The sequence below is a fragment of the Oryctolagus cuniculus genome, chromosome 17 (assembly GCF_051225735.1).
Source record: "Oryctolagus cuniculus isolate XC-2025 breed Fujian yellow rabbit chromosome 17, ASM5122573v1, whole genome shotgun sequence".
NCBI lineage: Eukaryota > Metazoa > Chordata > Mammalia > Lagomorpha > Leporidae > Oryctolagus > Oryctolagus cuniculus.
In genome coordinates, this window is record NC_142883.1 from 70386825 (window position 1) to 70402629 (window position 15805).

At 45.1% G+C, this 15805-nt stretch overlaps 1 protein-coding gene across 1 annotated transcript in view; it reads left to right on the forward strand.

Annotated features, from left to right (window-relative positions):
* The first annotated feature begins 284 nt into the window (after window positions 1-284).
* Window positions 285-15805, forward strand: part of LOC127485931 (uncharacterized) — a 32420-nt gene continuing 16899 nt past the window's right edge. The window contains exons 1-6 of the mRNA XM_089317035.1: window positions 285-1736; window positions 1767-5269; window positions 6909-6980; window positions 10508-10579; window positions 13426-13497; window positions 14114-14194. Of these exons, the coding sequence (XP_089173161.1) occupies window positions 465-1736; window positions 1767-5269; window positions 6909-6980; window positions 10508-10579; window positions 13426-13497; window positions 14114-14194 (5072 nt within the window). The 5' untranslated portion in view covers window positions 285-464. The remainder of the gene's footprint in view (window positions 1737-1766; window positions 5270-6908; window positions 6981-10507; window positions 10580-13425; window positions 13498-14113; window positions 14195-15805) is intronic.

The following is a 15805-nucleotide window of genomic DNA, read 5'->3' on the forward strand; positions in this document are numbered from 1 at the left end:
GGGCTGCCATAATTCATTAGCTCATGCTCAGGGCATACTGCATGTGCCCTAGCAGCCTGAGTTACTGTATCCTGAAAATTCATTAGCTCATGCTCAGGGCATACTGCGTGTGCCCCAGCAGCCTGAGTTACTGTATCCTGAAAATTCATTAGCTCATGCTCAGGGCATACTGCGTGTGCCCCAGCAGCCTGAGTCACTGTATTCTGAAAACCCCGTCAATGACTCCTTTGTGCTTGTGGGTCCCATGGCTCCTCTTCAACTGGCAGCCTTTGTGGCTGCCAGTCCAGGCAACTCAGCCTCTGGAGTGGGCCCAGGACCTGGTCCAGCTGACCTCCAGCCTCCCTTGGATCACTGAGCCCTGGTCTTCCCACTCCCCGAACTTCCCACCTGAATCACTTCACACACTCACACCCCTGGCAGACCCCAGCGGCTTTGATGACCTGCGGTCTTCTGCTCTCTCCCAGATGCTGGCCTCGCCTCGAGAGTCCACTGTGAGTTTGCTTCCTTTTCTGGACATGGATTCAGCTCAAGGGGTGCCCCCAGAGCCAGAACAGCTTGCTGTTCCAAAGCAGTATTTCAATAGGCTGACTCGACAACAAAGGCTACCAGAGGCCATTCCCGTGCTAGACGGGGATCAGGTTCAGCCCCTGGCTCTGCCTCCTCGACTGGAAGGAAAGATTCACCAGTCATTGGAAGCATTCGTTCCGCCTCTAGACAGTCAGGATTCACAAGGAAACAAGTTGATTGTTTCACCCCTGACCCCCAAGAAAGATCTAGCTCGGCGTCGACGGCTTCCTAAGGTTGGTGTTGGAACTCCAGACAAAGCGGCCAAGCTTCAGGGTCAAAATCAAGTGTTGCCGGCTGACTATGGGGTCTATCCTGGTGGTTTTCCTACGGAATCCCAGGAGAACCCAGGGGAACCTGCACAGCCCTCTGAGCAGGCTGAACCATCTCAATTCCTGCTGGAGGGCCAGACTCAAAATCCAGAGACTCAGGAGCCCATCCAATCCTCCTCCGCACAGCAAGAAGGACAAGCTCCGCCTCCACAGGCCGTTGAACCAGATGAACCTTCTTCACCCCAGCAAGAGGGCCCAGGTGCAGACCTGCAGCAGCCCGAGGAAGAAGCATCTCCGTTGCAGCAGGAGGCCCCCGCTCAGAATCCATTTGCTACTGCAGAAGTAGTAGGTCGGGCATCAGTGTATCACAGTCTTAACACTCCATCCTCACCTCAGATTGTAGCTCTCCAAGCAAACTTCCCCAGTGTCACACTGAAACCTGCAGACACGGAGCTGACAGAAGCCTCAGGGGCAGGTGAGGAAGTTCAGTCTACTCCAAGCACGGAGCAGGCTCCAGCTCAGCCTCTGGGGCATCCTGAGGGAGTGGGACTCCCCTCAGCCCAACAAGAGGCCCCAGTGCAGACTCCGGAATTCCCTGGGAGGGTGGAATCTTGGACTCAAGAGGGTCTAGCTCAGACCTCAGATCTCCCTGAGGAGACTGGACCTTTCTCTACCCAAAACGATGCCACAGCTCAGCCCTCAGAGTATGCTGAGGAAGTCAGCCCATCTGTAGGCCAGCAGGGGGCCCCAGCTCAGCCTCCAGGCCTGCCTGTGAACACTGAATATTCCTCCAGCAATCAGGAGCAGCCTGCTCAGCCTTCTGAGTCTCCAGAGATCGAACCTTCTAGAAGCCAACTGGAAGCCCCGGAGAAGCCTTCGGCACTCCCTGTAGAAGTCAAATCTCCAGTACAGCAAGATCCCTGAGCTCAAGCGCTAGAATCTCCTGAAGAGACTATCATAGCTCAGACTCCACAGATTCAGAAGGGGACGGACTGGTCTCCAGATCAGAATCAAGTTCACCGTTATAACCTGCCCAATGTTACCATCAAGCCTGCAGATGTGGCGCTGACCATAACTCCGGAGCCCACCATGGAGCGGGACTCTTCTCCAGTGCAGCAGGAGGGCTCTGCTCAGACTCCGGGCCCTTCTGTGGAGACAGAACCCTATATTAGTGATCAGGAGCAGCCCACTCAGTATGTTGAGTCTTCTGTAGAGAACAAACCCTCTCCAGCCCAGCAGGAGACCCCATATCAAACTCTGGGCCCTTCCCTGGAGACAGAAGCTTCTCCAGCCCAGCAGGAACCCCCAGAGCCGACTCCGGTCCCTTCTGCAGAGACGGAACCTTCCCCATTCCAGCAGGCACCCAGAGCTCACACTGCACGCCCTTCCGTGGAGGCAGAACCTTCTCCCCGTGAACAGGAGCAGATAGCTCAGTATGCGGAGGCTCTGGTGGAGACTCAGCCTCCTCCAGGCCCTCCCGTGGAGACAGAGCCTTCTCTCAGAGAACAGCAGCAGATTGCTCAGTACGCGGAGGCCCTGGTGGAGACTCAAGCTCCTCCAGGCCAGCTGGAGGCCCTAGCTCTGACTCCAGTCCCTCCTATGGAGACCGAACCTTATATCAGTGAGCAGGAGCAACCAAGGCGGCCCTCTGAGTCTTCTGAGGAGGTTGAATCTTCTGGAAAGAAGACAGAAGTCCCAGCCCAGCCTCCAAGTCATCACACAGTGACCATTTTACCTCCCGGTCACCATCAAGTTCAGCAGTACGACTTGCCCAATGTGACTACTAAACCTCCAGACCTGCAGCTGACCCTAACACCAAAACCTGAAGCAGAAGTTGAAACATTTCCAGTCAGCCATGAGGTCACAACAACTCAGGCCTCAGTCCCAGCTCTGCCTCCAACGCCTCTTGAAGAGGTTGAACCACTGCCAATTCAATCTCCAGAAGTTATGCAGGATGAGAAACCCTCTACGACCCAGCAGGAGGAAACAGCTGAAATTTTACAGGCCCCCGAAGAGGCTGCACCTTCTCCAATCCATCAGGAAGCCCAAGCTCACGCCTCAGTGTTCCCTACGGAGCATGAGCCTTTGAAAGACCAGGAGGCAGACACAGCTCAGCAGCCAAAGCCCCTGGAAGAGGATGAGCACTCCCCACTTCCAGGGGTCCCAGCTCAGCCTGAAGAACTGAAGGAACCTTCACCAAGCCAGCAGGGGATTTCCATTCCACCTCTAGAGCGCCCCGTGAGTGCTTACCAATTACCACTCCAACAGGGAAACACAAACCAGCCTTCAGATATCTTCCCAGAGATGAGTGATGCTATTCCAATGAATATGACATTTTCACCTCATATTCCAGAAGAAATACTCAGAACTCAGCATTTAAGGATGTCTAAAACCAAACCAAAACATGTGGATATTGACCTTACCAGAACCCTAAAGCCCACTCCAGAAGTTTATCCTTACTGGAGTCAGCAGGAAGGACCTGCCCAGCCTACAGTTCCCACCAAGCAAGTTGAATTTTCTCCAACCCAGCTTGGGCCTCCTCTTGCCAAGCCTCCGGCACTGCCTGAAAAGATGGAACTTTCTCCAGCTGAGCCTCTAGAGCCCCTCAAGAATGCAGAACAAGCTCCAGTGCAAAATGTAGCCCCAGCCAAGCCACAAGACTTCCCTGACACTCAATCATCTGTAACCCAGCAGGAGCTTCAAACTCAGCAACCAAACCTGACCAAAGTCACAGGTCAACCTTTGGATGTGGAACTCACCATAACTACACAACCTGGAATGGAAGGCGGACTTTCTCCAATCATGCAGGAGGCCCCAGTTCAGCTTCCAGGGCCATCTAAGGAAGGTATAGCTCAACCCCCAGGATATCAGGGGGTGACAGTTCCAACACCAGCTCAGGATCAAGCTCCGTTTCCAAAATCACCCCGCATCACATTTCAACCTTTTGATCTGGCACTTACAATAACTCCACAGCCCATTACAGAGGCTGAACTTGCCACAAATGTGCAGGAGACTCCACCTAAAGAATCTGTAGCTCAGCCACCAGTGCATCATGAGGGTCAAAATCAACCTCCACTATCACCCAGTGTCACAAATCAACCTTTAGACCTGGCACTTACCATTACTACAGAACCTACTACAGAGGCTGAGCATCCTGCAGACCTGAGCAAGACTACAGCTCCATCTCCAAACCTGACTCCAGTCACAACTCAACATCTGGACCTGGGACTTACCATAACTCCAGAAACCAGCAGTATGGTGACTGAACCCTCTACAGACATGCAGGAGACTTCCAGTCAACCTCCCATGGAGGGTGTAACCCAATCTCCAATACATCAAGAGGTGACAGTTCCAACACTGGGTCATAATCAAGCTCAATATCCAACATTGCCTCACATCACAGTTCAGCCTTTGGACACAGTGCTTACCATAAATGCAAAGCGTACCAGGAAGGCTGAACATTCTACAGCCCTGAAGAAGACTAAAGTACCTCCCGTGCTCCATGAGGAGGTACTTTCACAACCAGACCAGGTTCAGGCTCAGCATCCAACCCTGACAGAAGTCACAGTTCAACCTTTTGATGTAGAACTTACCCTAACTCCAGAATCCATTGTGGAGGGTGAACCACTCCCAACCATGCAGGAGACTTCAGGGCAGCCTCCAGGGCCACATAATGAAGTGGTCTATCAGCCTCCAGTTTATTATGAGATGGTAGTTCCAAAACCAAGTCAAGATCAAACTCCGCATCCAATGTCACCCAGTGGCACAGCTGAACCTTCGAAGTTAGAGTCAACCATAACTCAGGTACCCACTACACAGGATGAACATTCTACAGCCTTCAAGTCTATATCTCCTCCTCCTTATCCAATGTACCCTGAGGTGACATTTTCACCTCCAGTCCAGATTCAGACTCAGCATACAAACCTGCCTCAAGTCACAGTCAAGCCTCTGGACCTGGAAATTACCCAAACTCCACAACGTACTACAGAGGCTACACCTTCTACTACCATGCAAATGACCCTAATTCAGTCTACAGAGCCACTAAAGGAGCTCGTAACTCAGTCCCCAGGGTACAATGAGATGACAGTTTCAACAGCAGGTCAGCATCAAGCTCAGCACCCAACATTATCCAGTGTCATAGCTCAGCCTTCCAAGATGGAGCTAACCATAACTCTGGTACCCACTGCAAAAGCTGGCCATTCTCCATCCCTGAAGAAGACTACAGATCTACATCCAGGCCAGGTTCAGACTCAGCACTCAACACTAACTGAAGTCACAGATCAACCCCTGAATGCGGCTGCCACCATAAATGTCTGTGAGCTCTGCACCTGCAAAGATGAGACACTTTCATGCACTGGCCTCAGCCCAGTGCAGAAGCTTCACAGAGTTCCTGTACCAGAGCCCAACAGCTACAATGGCACCTTCAGCATATTGTAAGAATCTCCCTTCCTCATGGTTCCCTACAGCCTGCCTGTCTCAGCAGCTTTTCCCCAAGATCTTCTGAGCCCTCCTCAAGTCCCCACCTTATGTTGACTCTGTGTGTGTGTATGTGTGTGTTTTGGCAGACAGAGTAGGACAGTGAGAGACAGAGAGAAAGGTCTTCCTTTTTCCGTTGGTTCACCCCCAAGTGGCCACTTTGCTTGTGAGCTTTCCTGATCCTCCTTCTCTTATTCTCTTATGCTCTTCTACAGTCTCATGTGATTGCCCTTACTGCTTTTCCTGATTCATTATTTATTGACATTCACCATGTTATTACCTCATTGCTTTAATCCCACTCTTCAACACAGCCCTCATCCCGACTTATTAGAGATGATACAACAGATTTAAGGATAGATTCTGGAGCCAGGTTGCCTGGCTTTGAACACAGGTCTCCCAGTGATTAGCTTTGTGACTTTGGACAAATTACTTAGCTTGGATTCAATATCCTCATCTGCAAAGCTGGCTTAAAGAATTGTGTGATGGATTGTAACAGAAAATAAAAATGCGTGACTCCACAGTCTTTCCCTGGATGACAGCGAGAATGATGGTGGTCTATAAGGCAGAAGCACAGCAGTCAGAAAGAAGAGCCCGTTAGTGGGAGATGTGTTCAGTGTTAGGCACTTTTTATTGATGAGCATAAAGTAACCCGAGAGGACATATCCACCAGGAAGGTGAGCATACAGGTATCTGTTTTATTGCTGCTCCTGCTTCCAGGAAAATGTGTACCTAAAACAAATAGGTTCATTGTTGCTGAGGAGTGAGGACAGAGTTAAAGCTAAGCACTCACAGCAATTCAAAGTTGAAGCTAAATATAAGTCATTTAACAGCTTCTTGTAAACAAGTATCGATTATGAGCACCTTTCCACTTTTTAAAAAGTGCACAGAATGTAGGATAAAATGTGAAAGTATGAACCCCCACACACCCTCATCATCCCCTGGTCCTCACTCTATTACCTGTAACCCAGATGTGCGTCTTTCCTTCCAACCTCCTCTCTTTTTTTTTTCCTATGGAGGTAATGCTTGCCTCCTGGCTCAGTGATCGGCACTTTTACCCTATGCTGTATTCCAAAAGGCTTTCCACATCAGCACATTAGTCCCTCTGATTCTAAATTGTCTGTATCCATTCAGTACTTGGAAAGATTTCAGCAGAGGGCGCTTGGCCAAAGCACTAGTATACCTGCATAGGTTTTCATTATTCTTATTGGTGACAATACATTTTGCCCATTTTTTCTTGAATAATTTATCCTTTTCTCACTGATTTATAGAAGTCAGTGTAGACACCTGAGTTATTTTGGTGAAAATACTTAATATTCAAAGTGATTGACTGTCTTTACTGTCAAAGAGACTGGACAGAGACGAAGTTAAGCTTCTGAGAGGATGCTTCATTGTTTATGTCAGTGGCCCCTCATTATTTATTGAGTGAGCAAACTGGGAAGCAGAGAGCTATGGAACATAAAAGCACTGGTATTTATTAGAAAGCTGATAATATTTCTGTATTTCAATACTCCCCCATGAGGGTGCCATGATTATTTTTCCTCATTCTGTTCATTCTTTTCCAACCCATTCAAGGATGTGAACTGTGTTCCTTTACAGAAATTTCCAAGGAAACTCGATTTCTTTCATTGATGAAAATGTATGGAAAGCATACCGCTGGGCTGAGACACTGTGAGTACACGCTCCCAAACATGAATACACAAAACTAACTGCATTGTAAGAGCTTTCTTGTTCTACTATTTTGAGGTCAGTATGTCAGAAAAAGTATTCCCTCTCCATGTCACAATCAACATCTGTTGATTATAATTCTATGGTTGTTTTAACAAGGCACAGAATTTGAAATAAGAAACTACTTCTATTTATTTGCATTTTATCAGTAATACCATTACATTCTTAGTAGATAAAAAGTGATAGGGATAGTGAAGACCTTCATTGTGTCCTAACTCCCTACCTATGAGGTAATAATTACTGCTCTGAGTTTGGCATATATCCTTCCAAAAAATTACCTACAAACATATTTACATAGAGCATAATAGTTGTGTTGTGTGGTTTCTTTTTTTTTTAACGTAAATAGTAACATCCTGCAACTTGGTTCTTTCACTTCATGGTTTCTTCTGGATTTCTTTCCCTCCTAGTACTCAGTCAGTTACCCTATTCATTTAACTCCTGCATGATATTCTATAGTATGGATGGCCATTTCACAGTTTACTTAATAATCCCTCTATTGATGGATTTTCGATTATGTCCACTTCTCATGTATTGCTGCAAGGAAAATCCTTGTGCACACTTGTGAACATGGACAAGCATTTTGCAAAATAGAAGTCTAGAAAGAAAATGGGGCAGCTAGCATTGTGGCATAGTGGGAAAAGCCTCCACCAGCCATGCCAGCATCCCATATGGGCGCTGGTTTGAGTCCTGGCTGCTCCACTTCTGATCCAGATCTCTGATATGGCCTGGGAAAGCAGTGGAAGATGGCCCAAGTGCTTGGGACCCCGCACCCATGTGGGAGACCTTGAAGAAGCTCCTGGCTCCTGGCTCCTGGCTTCGGATCAGCACAGCTCTGGCCATTGTGGCCAACTGGGGAGTGAGCCAGTGGATTGAAGACCTCTCTCTCTCTCTCTGCCTCTCTCTCTCTCTCTCTGCCTCTCCTTCTCTCTGTGTGTAACTTGACTTTCAAATAAATAAATAAATCTCAAAAAAAAAAGAATGAAAATGGATGAAGACTACGGAAATAGGAAATTTTAATTGCCCTCAGAAAAGCTGTGCACACTTACTTACACTCCAGCTAACAGAATATAAGAACATTCATTTCCCTTCATCCTTTTTAAAAAGATGTATTTGTTTACTTGAACTATGGGAGTGGGGGGAGGGGGAGATGGAGCGAGAGCAAATGAGAGAGTGAGAGAAAGAGAGAATCTTCCATCCACTGCTTTATTCCCCAAATGCCCAAAACAGCCATGGCTGGGCCAGGCCAAAGCTAAGATCTAATACTTGATTCTGGGTCTCCCACAGGGATGACGAGGAATCAAGCACTTGGGCCATCATCTGCTGCCTCCTAGGTGCACTAGCAGGCATCTGGCTCAGAAGCAGAGGGCCCAAGACTTTAACCAGGCTCTCCAATATGGAATTTACGCTTCTCAAGTGACGGCTTAGCCTGCTATGCCCCAACACTGACTCTTCCCTTCACCTTTTCACCTCGGGATGCTCTTTGTCTTTTTGCTAATGTGACTGGCAAATAAAAGGGTTCCCAGCTGAATCTGGATTTCTCTGATTACTCATAAATTTAAATGTCTTTATATACTTATTGAACATCTATGTTTCGTTGAGGTTTTGTCCACTGTCCATTTGTTGAATTATCTTTTCCTTACTGATTTTTGAAAGGAATCAGTTTAGACTCCCAATTTTGGGGGAAAATACTTAACATTCAAAGTAATTAACTAAAAATAAAAATCTATCATGTCACCTAGGCCAGTGAACTAGAAATTTTGAAGTGCTGAGTGTAACATAATAAAAAAAAGGAATTAACTGACATTTTTCACGACAGTTTGCATGTTATATCACTGGGACAACTTGTACAGACATCATAAATTATTTCTGAATACAAACAAGACATATAACAGACAAGGGAGAAGGGTTATGATCACTTTAAGATAAATTTTCCCAGGGCCTGTGCAGTGCTGCAGTGGTGCAGTGGGCTAAGCTGCTACTTGCGGCGCTGGTATCCTGTACGGGCACCAGTTCTAGTCCCAGCTGCTCCACTTTAAATCCAACTCTCTGCTATGGCCTGAGAATGCAGTAGAGGATGGCCCAAGCACTTAGGTCTGTGCACCCATGTAGGAGACCCCAAAGAGGCTCATGGATCCTGGCTCCTGGCTTCCAATTGGCCCAGCTACAGCCATTGCAGCCATTTGGGGAGTGAACCAGTGGATAGAAGACCTTTCTGTCTCTCCTTCTCTCCATCTGTAATTATAACTCTGAAACAAATAAATAAAATCTTTTTTAAAAAAGATAAAAGTTTCCCCTTAGCCTACTATCTCATTTCTGATGGGAAAATGCTAGAATCAGGCAGTTGTGACTTTTAATTTATGATGTTTCTTAAATACAATACACACAGTTTGTATATATTTTGGTTATGCTTCATTTAAAGATGTCCCAAACTTGTAAGAAAAATCAAAGTCAGGGCTGGCACTGTGGCATAGCAAGTAAAGCCACCACCCACAGTGCCAGCATCCCATATGGGTGCCAGTTCGAGTCTCAGCTGCTCCACTTCCGATCCAGCTCTTTGCTATGGCCTGGGAAAGCAGTGGAAGATGGCCCAAGTCCTTGGGCCCCTGCACCCACATGGGAAGACCTGGAGGAAGCTCCTGGCTCCTCATTAGCACAGCTCCAGCCTTTGTGGCCAATTGGGGAGTGAACCAGCGGATGGAAGACCTTCCTCTCCCCTCTCCCCTCTCCCCTCTCCCTTCTCCCCTCTCCTTCTCTCTGTGTGTAACTCTGACTTTCAAATAAATAAATAAATCTTTGGAAAAAGAAAAAATCAGAGTCATCTGACACAAAAGTAAATAACACTAGTTTCCTCTAAAGAGTGAAGATGGGAGTTGGAAAGGCTAAGGGATAAAGGGAAGGGGAAGAAAATTTAATTTTTCTTATTTGAGAGGCAAAGGCAGCATGCTATCATACACTGTTCACTCCCCAGATGCCTGTAGTGGTGAGACTCGGTCAGTCAAACTCAGGAACCTCAAACTCAGTCTTGTTCTCCTACATAGATGGCAGGGATTTAAATACTCAGCCATCATTACTGCCTCCCTGGTCAACCTTAACTTGTAGCCCCGGCATACCTCAAACATGGGGCTTCGGTAGTAGGGCTTGGGGAAAAAACAGAAGGAAATGGCAGTTCTGCCAATCTTGGTGCCTCCCAGTGTTAGGTTCTAACAGGGACATTGTGACCTACAGAGCAGACATTACATTTATGATTTGGTGGGAAGGACGGATAGGTGTATAGAGATGGACAAAAAAGGGAGAGTGGGAAAAATGGTTTAAATTAAAATACAACAGACATTGCCACCCTAGAAGTAAATTAGAATCTGGGTATTTAAACAGCACCATTACCAAAGTTTCCTCTACATACAGAGTTAGTCCTATGAAACAAACAGCTGCAGTTGTCATTTTGATTCAGAAGTACCTCTTTCATTTTCCAGAATCCTCAGTGAAAATGACTTGACTGAATTACATAAGGACTCATTTGAAGGCCTGCTATCCCTCCAACACTTGTAAGTCAGTTAATCATACTTATTTATGAGATTTTAGTTACATTATCTAGGAAACAAATATGGGTCCCAGCTGGATAATCTCTAAGGTTTCTTCTGGAAGTCTACACTGTAGGGTCTCATATCTCTAACATGGAATACCTATTATGTGCTTTCTGGTTTTTTTTTTTTTTGACAGGCAGAGTGGACAGTGAGAGAGAGAGAGAGAGACAGAGAGCAAGGTCTTCCTTTGCCATTGGTTCACCCTCCAATGGCCGCCGCGGCCAGTGCGCTGCGGCCGGAGCACCGCGCTGATCCGATGGCAGGAGCCAGGTGCTTCTCCTGGTCTCCCATGGGGTACAGGGCTCAAGTACCTGGGCCATCCTCTACTGCACTCCCTGGCCACAGCAGAGATGGCCTGGAGGAGGGGCAACCAGGACAGAATCCGGCGCCCAGGCCAGGACTAGAACCCAGTGTGCCGGCGCCACAAGGCGGAGGATTAGCCTAGTGAGCCGCGGATTATATTTGTATTTAATTTACAAGCAGTGGATGAAATTGGATCCAAGGTCTGTCTTCATACAGGTCCTAAGTTAAGAATGAGTTTTATATTTATAAAGGACTGTAAAGAGAAACAAAGAAACAAGAAAATACAACAGAGACAATATGTGGCCGACCAAGTCTCAAACATTTATCATCTGGCCTTTACAAACAAGGTTTGAACAAGTTGGTTTAATACAACAAAGGGAAGAAAACATAAACCAACAACATTAATTTGAATGCCATCAACTGAAAGTTGTTAGATGATCTAATCTTGAATAAGTTAACCTTTAGCCATTAAGTGACTTGCTAAACAGGTAAATTATATAAACAATATTATCAAGAATACTAAGCTACCAAGAGAACAGATTTGGCATTAATGATTTCAATTAAGGAACTATTATACCCATGTTGGAAATAGATAATTAAAACAATAACTACATAGTATTGGGAAGTGTACATCATTAATCCTTATTAGGCTAATTACTGGGCCTCTTCAGCAAATAGATTCTTGTCTCAAAAGTACAAGGCTTAAGGAACATAGCATGTGATACTCACAACACTCCTTTGAATGATGATCAGAACTTCTAGGCCATACGGGGACAACCACATCTGCATGGTTCCTCTTGAGCACCTTTCCCATCTGGGCTCCGGAACCTTGCAAACATGGTTTGGAGAAAAACAAATGAGACTACTGCCGGTAGAATAGGCCCTTCATTGTTTCTGCTGGAAAATCCTTTGTAGCCTAATTAGTTTATGCTAGCATATGTATTCACTTCATTTTCAAAATGCCAATCAATTGTCTAAAGCTGAAAGAGAAAGCCAAACACTTTGCCTAGTACTGGAGACACATAAATGAGTAAGACAGGATCCCACCTTCGCAAGAGCTCACAATCTTGCAGGGGAAACAAATACACAAGCTCAAACCAATACCCAATAAGCACTATGTAGCTGACAGAGTGCTGCAGAGGGACCAGGGAATAATAAAACCACACTGCTTTTTAAAAATTCACTTTTCCTTCTTCTACCTACTCAACCATTCCTTCATTTAATAAACACCTGAGTCTATTTCCATGAGTCAGTTTTAAACATAGTGGGCAATGTAGATGAGCAAGGCCAAATCCATGCTTTCAAGAAGTTTATGCTCTGGGGAAATGGAAGGCACAAGTAACGATATCAAAAGAAATGGATATAGAGTCCAGACGAGGGAGAAGACTTTGGGCTGGGTCAGGGACGATGGAACCAGGGAGCAATGCCAGTTGAACAGGACTTCCAAGGGGGCAGTGGGCATCATCAGACGTCTTGGAGAGAATATCGTGGGAGAAAGGGAAAACATGGAAGCTTCTGAGGCACAGAGATGCAGGGAAAGCTGGAGGGTGAAGCCAGGTCTTCCAGGCCTTTGAATGCTGAGCAAGAGTCACCACGGGGAACCATGCTGTCACAGCAGTGCTCTAAAACAGACTTGAGCTTGCACCACAGTTACCTGGGGCTCTGAACCCTACCCCCACAGTAACTGCCTGAGTCGGTCTAGAACAGGGCTGAGAATCTGCCTCTTCTGTAAGCACCTAGTGATGTTGGCCTCGGAGAGTCACTTAGGGCAAGTCCCACTGGTGACTGCGCGTGGGACAGGTGAGAGAAGGAGATTCTAGAGATGGAGCCACCAACAGATGAGCTGCAGGTGAAAAGTGAGGGTCAAATTGTAATCAGTGGAAGTAAGAGTCCTCTACCACCAAGAGTGTTTTCAAGTGGGAATCCAGTGTCGTGCTGTTTTCTGACGGTTCTATCATGGCTTTCATGGACTATCAAGCAACAAGCAACAAATAAATTTCCTTTAGTATGACAGAAAGTGTAATTCTGAATCAGTTCAAAATAATGAATTAATTAGAGAACCAATTTCATTTCAAATGATTCAAAAGGGCATCTTTTTTTCTGGTATTGAATGAAGTTAGAAAACTAGGACTAAACCAGGAAAGATGTGAAAATGTGAGTATTCTTTGGAATATTAGACATTAAAAATGGAGATGACAGCTTTGCTCCTTGTTTCAAATGGATGAAGACTATGAAAGTTCATCTAATCAATTCTGCACTCAGGAAAGTTTACCACCACAATCTATCAAGATCTATAGTTGTGTATGTCATTGATGAAGGTTCTAACAGTGAGACTATTAGGAGAGGTTGTAAGAAGGGGTAGTATCTCCAGAGGGTCAAATACAAGTCCAAAGCTTTACAGTTTAGGTAAAAACTGCATATCCAACATTATCAAATGCAAATTTTATTATCCCCACTGACTATATAGGTAATAGCTAACCAAGGCAATGTTTTCCTTTTCCTAGAGATTTATCCTGCAATAAAATAGAGTTTATCGAAAGACGTGCATTTGAGTCACTCCCTTTTTTGCAGTCTATGTAAGTTACAATTTCATCACATTTGGAATTTTAATAAATCTTCACTGTTCACCTTGAAATAGGGTTAAGATTCTACTTTACATTTGTAGTAGAAGGTTGCTAAAATTCTGTAACAGGTCCTTTTCCTCTCTAGCAAAAATACTATCAGGTACAAAGGTCAGAGTGAATCCCACAGAGCAGGGCTTCTCAGCCAACATGATTTTGCATTCAGGTAACAGCTTGCAGCCCTGCACGTGCTGCTGACACTGCGTGAGCTAAGCCCAGCCTGCTGTTAAGCCACTTACTATGTACAGGACAAACCTCCACAAGAAAAGCATTATCGAGTCCAAAATGTCAATAGCATTCAAGTTGTGAAACTCTGTTCCAGAGAAGTAAAGATCATGCACAGTACAAGTATGTCATGTAATATGAAAATAATATGATGAAATTTAATGTAAATGTGCAAGTATAATTCAGAAACCAAATCTTCCAGTACCAGTAAATTCTTTAGTGTGTAGATAAAATGTGGAAGTATTGTTTCATCTATAAAAATTAGAATCACTCCTGAAAGAAGAGTATTCTGAAAATATTTCTTTTTTTCTTCTTCATTCTCTTTCACTCGTGTCTTTTTTTGTAGAAATCTTGGTTGCAATTTACTGACAGAACTGAGCTTTGGAACATTTCAGGCGTGGCATGGAATGCAGTTTTTGCACAATGTGTAAGTGCAATAGATGATGAATACATATTTAAAAACAATTTGTGTATAAAAATTGTATATAGTTATGCTTATCTGGATATTAAGCCCTGTATATAAACTCTGCAAAGAAGGTCTTCATTTCCATTTTTTTTTCCAAAAATCTAACACAAAGTACTCTGGGAGAAAAAGGTTCTGGTGCTTTCTCAGGGTTACCTGCTTTTAAATCCTAATGCAAAAATAATTCCTGGGACCCAGCCAAAGGGCACATCTCTCCCCATCACCCACCCAGATCATAAGCTTTTTCCAAAATGTATTTGGCTCTCAATTTATAAATTATCTGTGGATACTAATAACTTTTGAAATAGGAAGAAGTGGCATATATGTTAAACTGTAGTGTTAAAAAAAATAAGAAAATACACTGCTCTAGCCTAATCCCACATATTTTGTCCTGACTAAACTGCAACAGAAAGTGAGTTTTATTCACTTTCAACTCAACAATTCTGTGATGTTCAATGGCCTAAGGGAATTTTAGATTCAAGATACAGATTCTCCACTAAACCTGATGTTGAAAGACTATCCACCTGTTCTGTGGTTCAGAATCCCAGCCAAACACAATTCATTCTGGTTATGAGGGAAGGTTTTAGGATGTGTTGGGGATGGACCAACAGTGCCTGCAGATCTTGAGGAAGAACACTGAGAGTCTGTTTTTACTTCACCCACATACCAGGAGCTGGTTCCTGGAGCCCCAACACCAAGTGGCTTTGGTAGCATCAGTAAAAATGGCCTCAACATATATCATTCCATTAGATTCCCTCCTAAGGGGCCGAGTTCCAGTACAGTTTTCTGTAGACAACACAGGGAGAAAATCTGTGGAATCACAGTGGATGAAAAGTAATGAATTCATTTAAGAACATTCACTGAGTGCCAGGCCCACCGAGTGCCAGGTGCTCTATTAAGTGCTGGGGGTACAAACTGGAACAGGACAGAAGCTTTGTCTCCAGAGACTTTCATGCCAGCAGGGGGAAGTTGGACATTGATGGGAAAATGAGTGACAGCCATGCTAGCATCTGTGCAGCAAGGCCAGAGAGATGAGCTGAAAAAGTAGGAGCAGAGCTAGGGATGGCGTACAGTGCACGAGGCACCAGTTCATTTATCTCAAGTTTCTGTGTCCATCTTAAGCCAAAGAAAAAAAGCATTTGCTTCATGGTGATGCAAAAACCAGAGCTAGCTGGTATTGGAAACTAATCCTCTTATCATGCGATCTGAACATATCTAACTCATGGTTGCTTCAAAAATTGGCACAATGGCTGTAATACACCAAGTGTGTGTTGGGAGCAGGTCTCCTTTATTTGGGGACATATTCTTTTATTAGACAAATCTGCTTCAAGGAAACTTTTGCTATCCCCGTTGCCCCAGGAAGACACCAGTGATCTTATGACCAAAGATGAGGGTTTTTAAAGTGAAAACAATGCTGTTCACTGCATTACAGAGTCCAGAAAAGAGTTCCAGCTGAGCTGGATTCATCATGAACTGGAGCCTAAGCTTCAAGGCTTTACGCTTGCACGTGCCCCTTCCAAGGTCCTGGGAGGGGCTGGAGCAATTTTTATATTCATAATTCTGCATGTTTCATTA